The sequence below is a fragment of the Phalangium opilio genome, unplaced genomic scaffold (assembly GCF_054372755.1).
Source record: "Phalangium opilio isolate 3A_F unplaced genomic scaffold, DU_Popi_V2 ptg000003l_1, whole genome shotgun sequence".
Classification (NCBI taxonomy): Eukaryota; Metazoa; Arthropoda; class Arachnida; order Opiliones; family Phalangiidae; genus Phalangium; species Phalangium opilio.
This window is the reverse complement of record NW_028324145.1, coordinates 8934138-8945963: the sequence shown is the minus strand read 5'-3', so window position 1 is coordinate 8945963 and position 11826 is coordinate 8934138. Positions and strand designations below refer to the sequence as shown.

Genomic DNA, 11826 nt, shown 5'->3' with positions numbered 1-11826 from the left:
TGATAGAAATATAGTTTTAACTCTACAGTAACTTCTGAGCCATTTTAAAGTGACTAGGATAAATTTGTACAAAATATCTTATGGGAACACTGGACTCTTCGACCCTAACACACTCGCATTCCTCAAAGAACTGTTACTGATCATGGACTGGAAAACTACGTCTACCAACTACAAAGAATAGTATTTCTATATAACGAAATGTTATGCCACTAGCGCCACCTCATGAAAAGACGCTACAACACTTGCTGACAATAAACACCATCCTTTGAACCCTTGAAATCCCAATTTGAAGATCATCAACGAATGACTTTTGAAAGTCTTACCCCTTATTGAAATCGTGATTTTATGGCTTATACTGTCTCCCACACCATTATCAGCCACGCACAAGTAAACTCCACCGTCTTCGTTATCGATGTTGACAATCACGAGTGTGCCATTGGAGTGCACAGTCCTCTTTTTGTCCATCTTAATTTCCTCGTACGCATTTTCTAAATTTAATGGTGCATCAATGACCCAGTTCAGAAAATGAACCAATATTTCCTACGATTGAGTGTCTGGGCCCATTTCCACGTAATCCTTGGTGTTGGTGTCCCCTTGGCAGAACAAGGCACCACCACGGTTTGTTGTATATGGGTGGTTATGTCTTGTGGTTTTTGAACCCATTGAGGTGGTGCTAAATAGTGATTTATTTAGTGTTGTGTGCGTTCATTACCCTGGAAAACCATGGTCTATACCTTCCACCTTAAGCACAGTACTGTGCCAATGCTGACCAGTGGGCCCACTAGCCACACAAGTGTAATTTCCTTCGTGAATGGGTTGTACAGATTTAATTGCAATGAATGAAGCTGCTCCACTATGAATATCTACATCTTCTTTGGATCCTGATAGTATCTTGCCATCTTTCTTCCAAGAGTATGTAAATCCCTGGGAGTTACCAGCGATGACACAAGTCGCTGTTACAGTATCGCCAACTTTAACCTTAGCCGGGAAGCTGAAGGGTTGTATCTTGACGCTATTTTCTATATACAAATTGGCACCCCATAGAAGAAGTTGAGATGGAAGGAACAAAATCTCCATGAATTTAACCGCAACCAAAATAATTACGAATGAACTGAGGCGTGAAATATGTTTTATCTTTACCTTGCGCTAGAGACGCCGTCATTAGAAAGAAGATACAGTAACACAGCAGTGAAAGATACATATTTACGATGGAGAACCGTCGGTTTTTTTGAAGTATTTTAGAACATAACGGAGTGAAATACGGTATATTTGTGAAGGAAGATGAACGGACACTGAACTGAAAACGACTTTCGACTTTGGAAGTGGTTATTTAGAGTGAAATTAAGTCGAAAATAAATTGGAGCTCGCGACGCGACCAAGGGGTGCGTATCGCCCGAGTGACTACAAGAATATGGCGAGAACGAGACAACTGAGAATGATACAAATACAGAGAATAGAATGGAAAGTGAGAATCTCGCTTGAATGATCGCCATGGCGCCACCTATCTAGGTGAAGCAAATTTAACGAAAGGATAACGGCGATGGTGCTATGAATTGATGACTGGTCCTGAGACAGAACTTATAAAGACCAGTTTCTTAAGGGACCCACCATGAATTGAAATCAATATCTCTGCCTTCAAGGGTTCCCCAATGCCATTGGTAGCGGTACAGACGTAGGCACCACCGTCCTCTGCAGACACACTCTGTATGGTCAGGACACCATCCTTCAAATGGTACTTTTTTCGTTCACTTATCATTTCTTCGCCTTTATCTGTTCCATTGAATGATTGTAATTTATATTATCTTCATGGGGTATGGCTTGAAATGTCCTTACCACTCAACCTCTTCCACGTTATTTTGGGTTGAGGAGTACCACTAGCGGAGCAGTTAAGGCTTACAGTGTCGGCTAGTTTCACCACTTGATTTTCGGGTTTACTAATCCAAGCAGGTGGTGCTAGGATTTAGTATTAATGGTTAAGACGGCGAGTGGGACTTAAAATGTGGATGGATGTTTACCTTCAACATTAAGGGTCGTGCTGTAAGTGTATTTACCAGCGGGACCACTCGCGATACATGTGTAGTTCCCAGTATTTTGGGGTTGCACTGGACTTATAAATAATGCTGACCCTTTAGAGGAATCTATGACCTCAACGTTTTTGTTGTCTTTGATGGAGTGACCATTAAAGTTCCACGAAAATGACCATCCTGAACCATCTTTAACTACGCACGTAACGCTAACAGAACTACCCGTTTTAATTTTGAGTGGGAAACTAAATGGTTGTATTCCAGTCTCCTCTGTAACTCAAAAGGCACGTATTTAGACGGTGTATGGACGAAATTATAATCGGGCTTACCTTGAGCCTTCGCGAGTGTCATAATGGACAAGGCACAAACCACGATTAGAACACAACCCATTACTGATTACTATTATTTATAATTAAAGATCAATGTAAGTAATCCAACGCCAGAAGAAATGTTTCACACAATAGAGAAGGGAAATTTTATACAACTCTGACTGAAGACAACATTTCAGCAAGATAGCTCTGACGGTAATGGCGGTGAGAGGATAGCCTCAAAGAGGGGAGATATCACAGTTTGGATATTTGGTTAAAATGGACTCAATAGCGCCACCTTTCGACATTTAGCTTAGGTAGAACTTTTTGTGGGTTTGGGAGTTACTTATGGGTGGTATAACCACTACACAATACGGGGCCCAAATGTAAATGGATCACCTACCGCGTATATCAACCCTGGCTTGTTCGACTAATGGTTCCCCAATACCGTTGCTAACGGTACAAACATAAACACCGGCGTCTTGGGGTCGTACCCCTTGGATCACCAGACTTCCATTGGGGTGCACTTTGATGTGACTCTTAGCCAGAGACTCGATGCTCTTAGAATCCTTATCTAAATTAACAGGGTCTTTAGAATGAACATTTCTAAACCATTAAAGGCCCTTAAATACCCGTCAGAACGTCCCAAGTTATTTTCGGAATAGGCGTCCCTTTAGCCGAGCACGGTATCTCAATAGTATCGTGCTCCTTGGTGACGTGGTCAATGGGTTTGACTATCCATTGTGAGGGAGCTGCAAGTCACCCCCGGGATCAGCAATTGTTGCTTTTCACAATGAGATTTTAAGTCTAACTACCTTCTATGTGCAAAATTGCTGTATGGGTCAGCCTCCCAGAAGGTCCACTTGCTATACAAGTGTAATTGCCAGCGTGGCTGGGCTTTACTTTGTCTATAACTATGATAGATGTGCTGGGAGTTTTTATAATGTTTAGAAAATCCCCGTCTTTGATAGGTTGGTCATCCTTTTTCCACGTTAATGTCCACGAATCGTATTCCCCCGTTAGTAAGCAAGTAACACTGGCCGAAGAGCCAGTTTTGACACGTTGGGGAAAATTAAATGGTTGTATTTTTGTTGGATCTAGAAAATGTTGACTTAGGATTGTCTCTTCTGTTGTAAATTATTTGGCAAATGCCTACCTTGGGCCGCCGCGAGTATCAAGACAACAAAGGCATAGACAACTAACGCGATTGGTGATAACATTTTAAAGATAAGATGAAATCTTTGAATTACTTTTGGACTACCTATTCATGACCGTAATATATAAACTTGTGAAGAGGAAATTTACTTTGAAATGAAATTAACTCGTATGACACGGTAGGGTCCTGACTCCGAAAATCAAGGTTTCGATATGGCGGATCGGAGTCGATGCAAGGAACAGTAATATTATATGAAATGCTTGGAATCGTAACATTGGCGCCACCTCGCGATTATGTATGGAACCCCAGTACACAAAATGGTTCATGAACCCAGTATGCCCAGATGATACTAGAAATTATGCGCCCAGGTTCGCGTGGATGTGGAACCTACCCCTTATCTCTACCCGTATTCTTTCCGAAATGGGTTCTCCAACACCATTTTCCACAGAACATTCATAAACACCAGTGTCCGAAGCCTGGACACTCTGTATGACCAAGCTACCGTTGGTGCCAGTGGACACACGCTTGGTGTTTCCATTCCCAATAACGTCAGGCCCTTTTTCTGTTATCAAATTAGCAATCAAGATCAACTAAGGTTCGAAAATATTAGGAAGACAGACCTTGTAGTCTCTTCCAAGTAACCCGCGGTTCGGGGGTACCAGAAGCGGAGCACGGGACCACTATGTGGTCTTGCTCTTTGGTTAAAATGTCTTGTGGCTTTGAAAGCCATTGTGGCGGGGCTAAGATATGTGCAGGGATATATTTCATGGTTCAGATGAAGGGATTAAAAATCTAATACCTTCCACGTTCAATACGGAGCTGTGGGTATGTTTACCAGTAGGCCCACTGGCTATACACGTATAATTGCCAGCGTTCTTACCCGACACTGGCTTAATTATCATCATAGACGCGTCTGGTGTAGTGGTTATTTTTACATCATTGCTATCTTTCAATATCTGACCGTCTTTTTTCCATATGAAGGAGTAGGAACCTTTCGAATCTATGACCGAACACATAACGCTGGCCGAACTGTCAGCCTTAACCCTTGGTGGGAAAATGAAAGGCTGGATACGAATTTGCTCTGAATATGGAAGCCCCAATTAACACCGAAATGAACAGAAATTGAACCATAGTTTCGGTCATACCTTGCGCCGAGAGTAGGAATTTAGGCAAAACGACCAAAAGTGTTAGTGGAAACCAGACTATCATTTTTAAACCGTTCTTGAACAAAGACAACTTGTGGACTATCTAGCGAGCGCGACAATGTTGGTCACTATGGCGGTACGACCAACAAAATACAACCCTCTTCTAACAGAGAAACGTTCTCACACACAGAGAACCTAGCGCCACCTTATGTATGAATACTACAACCGAGTATGTCCGAATTGCCCCCTAGTAATCCGTCCCGATAAAAATTGACCACGGAAGTGAACCTTATGGATATTTTCCTTACCGCGAATTGATATAGCTATCTTATGAGTTAGGCTCTCGCCCACTCCGTTGTCAGCCTCGCAAATGTAAAAACCCGCGTCTTCGTTTTCAATTCCCGCTATGACCATGGTGCCATTTGGGTGCACCATCCTTCTTTTGTCCATTGTTATCTTTTCGTACTTATCTGAAAGGGGTTTCGTGTTAATCAGGTCCATGATGTTTAAATGTCGTCAATGTTCCTCCAAAATAGCCATACCAGAGTTGGTAACCTTCTTCCACGTAATGTTCGGTGGTGGTGTTCCCTTTGCTTGGCAAGGCACCACCACTCTGGCGTGTATTTGGGTCAGTATGTCAGAGGGCTTCTCAACCCATTGTGGGGGCGCTGTTAGAAAGCAAGGTTGAAGATTTGTACCCAATATAGAGTTTATTTAGGTGCTCTTTATTTGAATAATAAACTTACCCTCAACTCTAAGAACAGTGCTGTGCCAGTATTGACCCGCGGGTCCATTGGCAATGCATGTGTAGTTACCCTCATTTTCGGGTGATACTTTTTTAATTATAATCATTGAAGCGGTTAGACCAGTAATTTCAACCTGTCCTACAGAGCTTAGTATTTTTCCATCCTTTTTCCAAACATAGCTAACTCCTTCCGTGTTTCCGGCTACACATGAGGCAAGGACCGTCTCGCCTACCTTAACCTTAGCCGGGAAACTAAACGGCTGAATTTTATACGAATTATCTGCAAAATTAACGCTGGTTGGTTGTTGTTTAACTTGTTAAAACGGACTAATAGACTGATATTTACCTTCGCTGACAACTAATGCCCATAAGTGTACAATCCAAAGGCATAACACCCATAGAGACACGCGGGAGGAACTTAATATTACAACTATTGACTTAAAAACCATATTGATGCCGTTGTACTTAACAAACAAGCGTGGGAACGCGATGGAAACTACCTTAAAATTAACATTAAGTACTTGGAACTACCCCGTAAGTCTGGAGACGACTCGTAGGTTTGACACTCGAACTAAAATGGCGATGTGAATGAGTAGGTGAGTGTTCGACATAAAGAACCAAAAATATATTTCAAAACGGTCCCAATAGCGCCACCTATCTTACTATGCCAAAAACTGATCCCACAAACTATAGTCGGTCCTGGACCAGGAAGGTTTAACTCGAGGTTAGCGGGACCCACCACGAATTGAAATGTGTATTTGAGTCTTCAAGGGTTCTCCAATGCCATTGGAGGCCGTGCAAATGTAGGAACCCCCATCTTGCTCTTCAATTTGGTTGATGACCAAGACCCCATCGTGTACATTGTACTTCTTTCTCTCCCCGATGGTATCCTCGCCCCTTTCTGTTAGCCTCTTCCAGGTCACTTGGGGTCGGGGAATACCCCTCGCCGAGCAGTTTAAAGTCACTGTTTCACCTATCTTTACATTCTTGCTCTCGGGTTGAACTACCCATATTGGCGGGGCTGTAAAATGATTTGATTAGCTTCTTGTCGGGTGGGTTTTGTGTGTAAGCTTACCTTCAACGTTGAGGACAGAACTATATGAAAGTTTGCCGGCGGGACCCTTTGCCAGACATGTATAGTTTCCAGAATGTTGGGGCTCAACGGGACTTATCATAATTGTCGAAGCTCTCGGTAAATTTGAGACCCCAATTAAGTCGTTGTCTTTAATGGGATTACCGTCTTTAACCCATGAAAATGTCCAGGTGTCTTTACTTCCCGCAACAACACAAATTACGCTTATTGTATCAGATATTTTTATCTTATTTGGGAAGCTAAAAGGTTGTATACTGGGCCCAACTGTAACAAAATATTAATTTTGATTCCCATCTAAAGAGAGTTAACAGTATAAAGCGTTCCTTACCTTGAGCGTACGCGAAAGCCATGGTTAACAAGGCACAAACTACTTGGATAGGACACATTAGATACATATTCTTAACAATGTACTATTAGATACTAATGAAATTTCACGAAAATGAAGCCAATATTATTACTCCGTTGACGGTTTGTTGGGATTAATTTTTAACATTCTAGAAACTTAGACGAGTGGGTTTCACGAACGCGTCGACTTATGGACAGATCGCGAAATGAAATAATGGCGGATATGGAACGTTATAGAGATGTAGAAACCCCCATATTACTGGCCCGATTGAGGCACTGGCGCCACCTTATGCAAGAATGCAACAACAAAAACCTTCCCTGCAGCCCCTGGGTTTAAACCCAGGATCAAGCCCTAAGCGCATCGTAGCGCAAATGTAATAAGTGATCTTATGGCTTAACCCACCACGGATTGAGATGAGTATTTGCGCCTTCAAGGACTCTCCAATGCCATTGAAGGCCGTGCAAATGTAGGAACCCCCATCTTGCTCCTCAATTTGGTTGATGACCAAGACACCATCGTGTACACTGTACTTCTTCCTCTCCCCGATGGTCTCCTCGCCCCTTTCTGTTAGCCTTTTCCAGGCCACTTGGGGTCGGGGTATACCCCTCGCGGAGCAGTTCAAAGTCACTGTTTCGCCTATCTTTACATTCTTACTCTCGGGTTGAACTACCCATATTGGCGGGGCTGTAAATTTATAGGTGTAAGGTTCAACACAACTGCAAAGGGGTTGGATGTGTACCTTCAACGTTGAGGATAGAACTATATGAAAGTTTCCCGGCCGGACCTTTTGCCAAACAAGTATAGTTTCCAGAATGTTGGGGCTCAACCGGGCTTATTATTATTGTAGAACCTCTAGCCGAAGTGGTCACTTCTACTAATTCATTATCTCTAATTGGATGACCATCTTTAACCCATGAAAATGTCCAGGTGTCTTTACTCCCCGCAACAACGCAAGTTAAGCTTATTGTGTCAGATATTTTTATCTTGTTTGGGAAACTAAAAGGTTGTATACTGGGCCCAACTATAACAAAATAAAAGTTTTTGATTTTCATCGAACGACAGCAAGTAGTACAAAGCCTATCTTACCTTGAGCGTAAGCTAAAGCTATGGTTAACACGGCACAAGCCACTCTGAGAGGACACATTGAAAACATTTTCTTAACAATATAACTGGAACTAATAATGAAACTTAAGACTATAAAATATTTCTCGGGATTTCCTTAAACATAGTACAATCTTAGACGGATGGGCTTAACGAACGCGTCGACTTATGGACCGATCGCGAAATGAAATAATGGCGGAGACCGAAAGTTACAGAGACACAGAAACTCCATATTACTGGCTAGATAGAGGCACTGGCGCCACCTTATGCATGAATGCTACAACCAAAACCTTTCCTAGTGCCCCTGAGTATAACCCTGGTCCAAGCCCCTAGCACATCTTACCACGAATTGAAATAGCAATCTTATGGCTTAAACTCTGCCCCACACCGTTGTCAGCCTCGCAGAGATAATAACCCGAATCCTCATTTTCAATTCCCGCTATGACCAATGTGCCATTGGGGTGCACGGTCCTCCTTTTGTCCATTGTTATCTTTTCGAACTTATCTGAAAAACGTTTCAAAGAAAATTGGGAACAGGTTTTTTAAATAGTACCTTCAAAATATAGTAATACCAGGATTTATAACCTTCTTCCACGTTACGTTCGGTGGTGGTGTCCCCTTGACTTGACAGGGCACCACCACTCGGCCGTGTACTTGGGCCATAATGTCTGAGGGTTTCTCAAACCATTGAGGTGGTGCTATTTGTACCAAACTCGATAGTAAGTTAACTAGGCTGCTTTCGAGACATTTTTACATACCCTCAACTCTGAGAACGGTACTATGCCAGTGTTGACCCGCAGGTCCATTGGCAATGCATGTGTAATTACCCTCATTTTCGGGTGAGACATTTTTAATTATTATTAATGAAGCTGACTGGCCAATAATTTCGACCGAATCTTTAGCATTAAAAATTTTTCCATCTTTTTTCCATACATAACTAACTCCGTCGGTTTTACCAGCTACGCACGTAGCTGTGACGGTTTCACCAACTTTAACCTTAGCCGGAAAGCTAAAAGGTTGAATTTTGTATGGGTTTTCTGAAAAGGTTGGCCATGTTTAGATATAAGTTTTATTAAAATAGAGAGGTACGTATTTACCTTCTCCCATAACCACCGCGATACACTGTAATATCCAAAAAAATAGAAGCCACAGTGATGCTCGCGGATTGTTGTAGTGCTTAACCATCACTAACAATCTCACAGTAGACATGATACTTAGACCGATATAGTAGTAAGTAAATTAAATCTTAATCGCGATGGAAGTTGTTTCAATAACAAAACCGATTACTTAGAACCCACCCAAGTCGCACGCTAACCGGGCTAAAATGGCGATGGAATGAGTGTTTCACATAAAGAACCAAATATATCTTTCAAAACGGACCCAATAGCGCCACCTATCTTACTATGCAAAAAACTGTTCCCACAGACTATAATCGGTCCTGGACTAGAAAGGTTTAACTCGAGGTTAGCGGGACCCACCACGAATTGAGATGAGTATTTGCGTCTTCAATGGCTCCCCAATACCATTGGAGGCCGTGCAAATGTAGGAACCCCCATCTTGCTCCTCAATTTGGTTGATGACCAAGACACCATCATGTACACTGTACTTCTTTCTCTCCCCGATGGTCTCCTCGCCCCTTTCAGTTAGCCTCTTCCAGGTTACTTGGGGTCGGGGTATGCCGCGTGCCGAGCAGTTCAATGTTACAGTTTCGCCTATCTTAACGTTCTTACTCTCGGGTTGAACTACCCATATTGGCGGGGCTGTAAAAATGGTTTGATTAACTTACTTCTGAGTAACCTTTGGGTTCAGGCTTACCTTCCACGTTGAGGAGAGAACTGTACGATAGTTTTCCAGCTGGCCCTTTTGCTAAACATGTATAGTTTCCAGAATGTTTGGGCTCAACCGGGCTTATAAGAATACTCGAGATTCTTGCTGAATTTGTTACTTCAATAAGCTCGTTATCTTTTATCTGCTGCGCATCTTTTATCCATTGAAATGTCCAGGAGTCTTTACTATTGGCTACTACGCAAGTTACACTTATTGTATCGCCTGATTTTATCTTATTTGGGAAACTAAAAGGTTGTATACTGGGTCCGACTGTAACAAAATAGAAACCTGATTCTCAATCAACGGAAGCGAATTAGTACAAAGTGTCCCTTACCTTGAGCGTACGCTAAAGCCATGGTTAACAAGGCACAAACTACTTGGGTAGAATACACTGAATACATATTCTTAGCAATATAACCGGAGTTACTAATGGAATTTTTCAAAAATGGAATTAAGACTAAAGAATTTGTCGGGACTAATTTGACTGTAGTGGAACCATAGACGGAAAGCTTTGAGGAACGCGTCGACTTATGGACCGATCGCGAAATGAAATAAATGGCGGAGACGGAACGGTATAGACATAGAAACCCCATATTACTGGCCAGGTTGAGGCACTGGCGCCACCTTATGCATGAATGCTACAACAAAAACCTTCCCTGGTGCCCCATGAAGTATCGCGATCTTATGACTTAACCCACCACGTATAGAGATGAGTATTTGCGTCTTCAATGGCTCCCCAATGCCATTCGTGGCCGTGCAAATGTAGGAACCCCCATCTTGCTCCTCAATTTGGTTGATGACCAAGACACCATCGTGTGTATTGTACTTCTTTCTCTCCCCGATGGTCTCTTCGCCCCTTTCAGTTAGCCTCTTCCATGTCACTTGGGGTCGGGGTATACCCCGTGCCGAGCAGTTCAACGTTACAGTTTCGCCTATCTTAACGTTCTTACTTTCGGGTTGAACTACCCATATAGGCGGGGCTGTCAAATTATAATAGGTGTAAAGTTCAACGCAACTATTATGGTGTTGTACGTGTACCTTCAACGTTGAGGACGGAACTATATGAAAGTTTGCCAGCGGGACCTTTTGCCAAACATGTATAGTTCCCAGAATGTTGGGGTTCAACGGGGCTTATTATTATTGTAGACCCTCTAGCCGAAGTGGTCACTTCTACTAATTCACTGTCTTTAATTGGATGGCCATCTTTAACCCACGAAAATGACCATGTGTCTTTGCTACCAGCTACTAGACATATAACGCTGACAGAATCCCCTATTTTTATTTTATTTGGGAAGTTAAATGGTTGTATACTGGGCCCAACTGTAACGAAAAATACTTGTTAAAACTGAGCCCGAAATAGCAAAAATAATTATTCCTTACCTTGCGCCTTAGCTAAAGCGAGGGCTAACAAGGCACACGCCACACGGAAACAACACCTCGAAATTCTCAACATTTTCTGAACAATAGTAATTCTTTCTTTTTACAAAGATAACATTGTCGTTTCGATGACTTAATCAGCCTTATCTCAATAATTATTATCAGAAGAGAATAAACTTTAAGAAGCGCGTTGGATAAGACCCGACCTACTACGAGTTGTACGCGACATGAAATAAATGGCGGAACACTTTCTCAGTAACTCGCAACCCAAAGAGAAATACACAGCTGCCAAGTTGGTTAGTTTAAAACGGACTCTATGGCGCCACCTTCCGCAACATACGGTAAACCAAGATTTGGACCACCCTTATTACGTCTGTCCAAACTGTGAACCCAAAATGTCACTCACCCCTTATATCAACCCTCGCTTGACCCGTAATTGGTTCCCCTATTCCGTTTTGGGCGGTACACGCGTATATGCCCCCATCTTGACCCTGAACTCCGTGGATGGCCAGGGTACCATTTGGGTGCAGTTTCAATCGACTGTTTGACTTATCGTTGATCTCCTCTGAACCTTTATCTGTGGTCATTAAAATGCTCTTAGTCAAGTTGGGTTCAATGTGGTCACAGAGCAGTTTCATACCGGTTAGGACCTTCCAAGTAATCTTCGGTGTCGGTGTACCCTTAGCCGTACAGTGCAGGAGCAC

The 11826-nt window shown here is 42.6% G+C and overlaps 3 protein-coding genes across 3 annotated transcripts; all 3 read right to left on the bottom strand.

Annotated features, from left to right (window-relative positions):
• Positions 1 to 478: 478 nt before the first annotated feature.
• Positions 479 to 1566, bottom strand: LOC149717602 (hemolin-like). The gene is made up of 2 exons (XM_089840297.1): positions 1141 to 1566; positions 479 to 1019 (listed from the first exon to the last, which is right to left on the bottom strand). The coding sequence occupies exons 1-2, from the start codon at positions 1199 to 1201 to the stop codon at positions 709 to 711; spliced, it is 372 nt and encodes a 123-aa protein (XP_089696423.1). The 5' UTR covers positions 1202 to 1566; the 3' UTR covers positions 479 to 708.
• A 7816-nt stretch (positions 1567 to 9382) lies between these two features.
• Positions 9383 to 10398, bottom strand: LOC149717601 (cell adhesion molecule Dscam2-like). The gene is made up of 3 exons (XM_089834698.1): positions 10080 to 10398; positions 9734 to 10015; positions 9383 to 9678 (listed from the first exon to the last, which is right to left on the bottom strand). The coding sequence occupies exons 1-3, from the start codon at positions 10336 to 10338 to the stop codon at positions 9383 to 9385; spliced, it is 837 nt and encodes a 278-aa protein (XP_089690824.1). The 5' UTR covers positions 10339 to 10398.
• A 252-nt stretch (positions 10399 to 10650) lies between these two features.
• LOC149717600 (platelet-derived growth factor receptor-like protein) lies at positions 10651 to 11515 on the bottom strand. Its single transcript, XM_089840296.1, has 2 exons — positions 11126 to 11515; positions 10651 to 11065 (listed from the first exon to the last, which is right to left on the bottom strand). Exons 1-2 carry the CDS (start codon positions 11196 to 11198, stop codon positions 10764 to 10766), a joined length of 375 nt encoding a protein of 124 aa, XP_089696422.1. The 5' UTR covers positions 11199 to 11515; the 3' UTR covers positions 10651 to 10763.
• Positions 11516 to 11826: the final 311 nt, after the last annotated feature.

Excerpts from the sequence above, each read along its gene's own strand:
- LOC149717601 (XM_089834698.1), bottom strand. The coding sequence starts at position 10,338 with ATGGGGTTTCTATGTCTATACCGTTCCGTCTCCGCCATTTATTTCATT. Across the intron at positions 10,016-10,079 it reads GGCTTTAGCGTACGCTCAAG|TCGGACCCAGTATACAACCT; the intron begins GTAAGGGACACT and ends ATTTTGTTACAG. Across the intron at positions 9,679-9,733 it reads TTCTCTCCTCAACGTGGAAG|CCCCGCCAATATGGGTAGTT; the intron begins GTAAGCCTGAAC and ends CCATTTTTACAG.
- LOC149717600 (XM_089840296.1), bottom strand. The coding sequence starts at position 11,198 with ATGTTGAGAATTTCGAGGTGTTGTTTCCGTGTGGCGTGTGCCTTGTTA. Across the intron at positions 11,066-11,125 it reads CGCTTTAGCTAAGGCGCAAG|TTGGGCCCAGTATACAACCA; the intron begins GTAAGGAATAAT and ends TTTTCGTTACAG.
- LOC149717602 (XM_089840297.1), bottom strand. The coding sequence starts at position 1,201 with ATGTATCTTTCACTGCTGTGTTACTGTATCTTCTTTCTAATGACGGCG. Across the intron at positions 1,020-1,140 it reads GACGGCGTCTCTAGCGCAAG|AAAATAGCGTCAAGATACAA; the intron begins GTAAAGATAAAA and ends ATTTGTATATAG.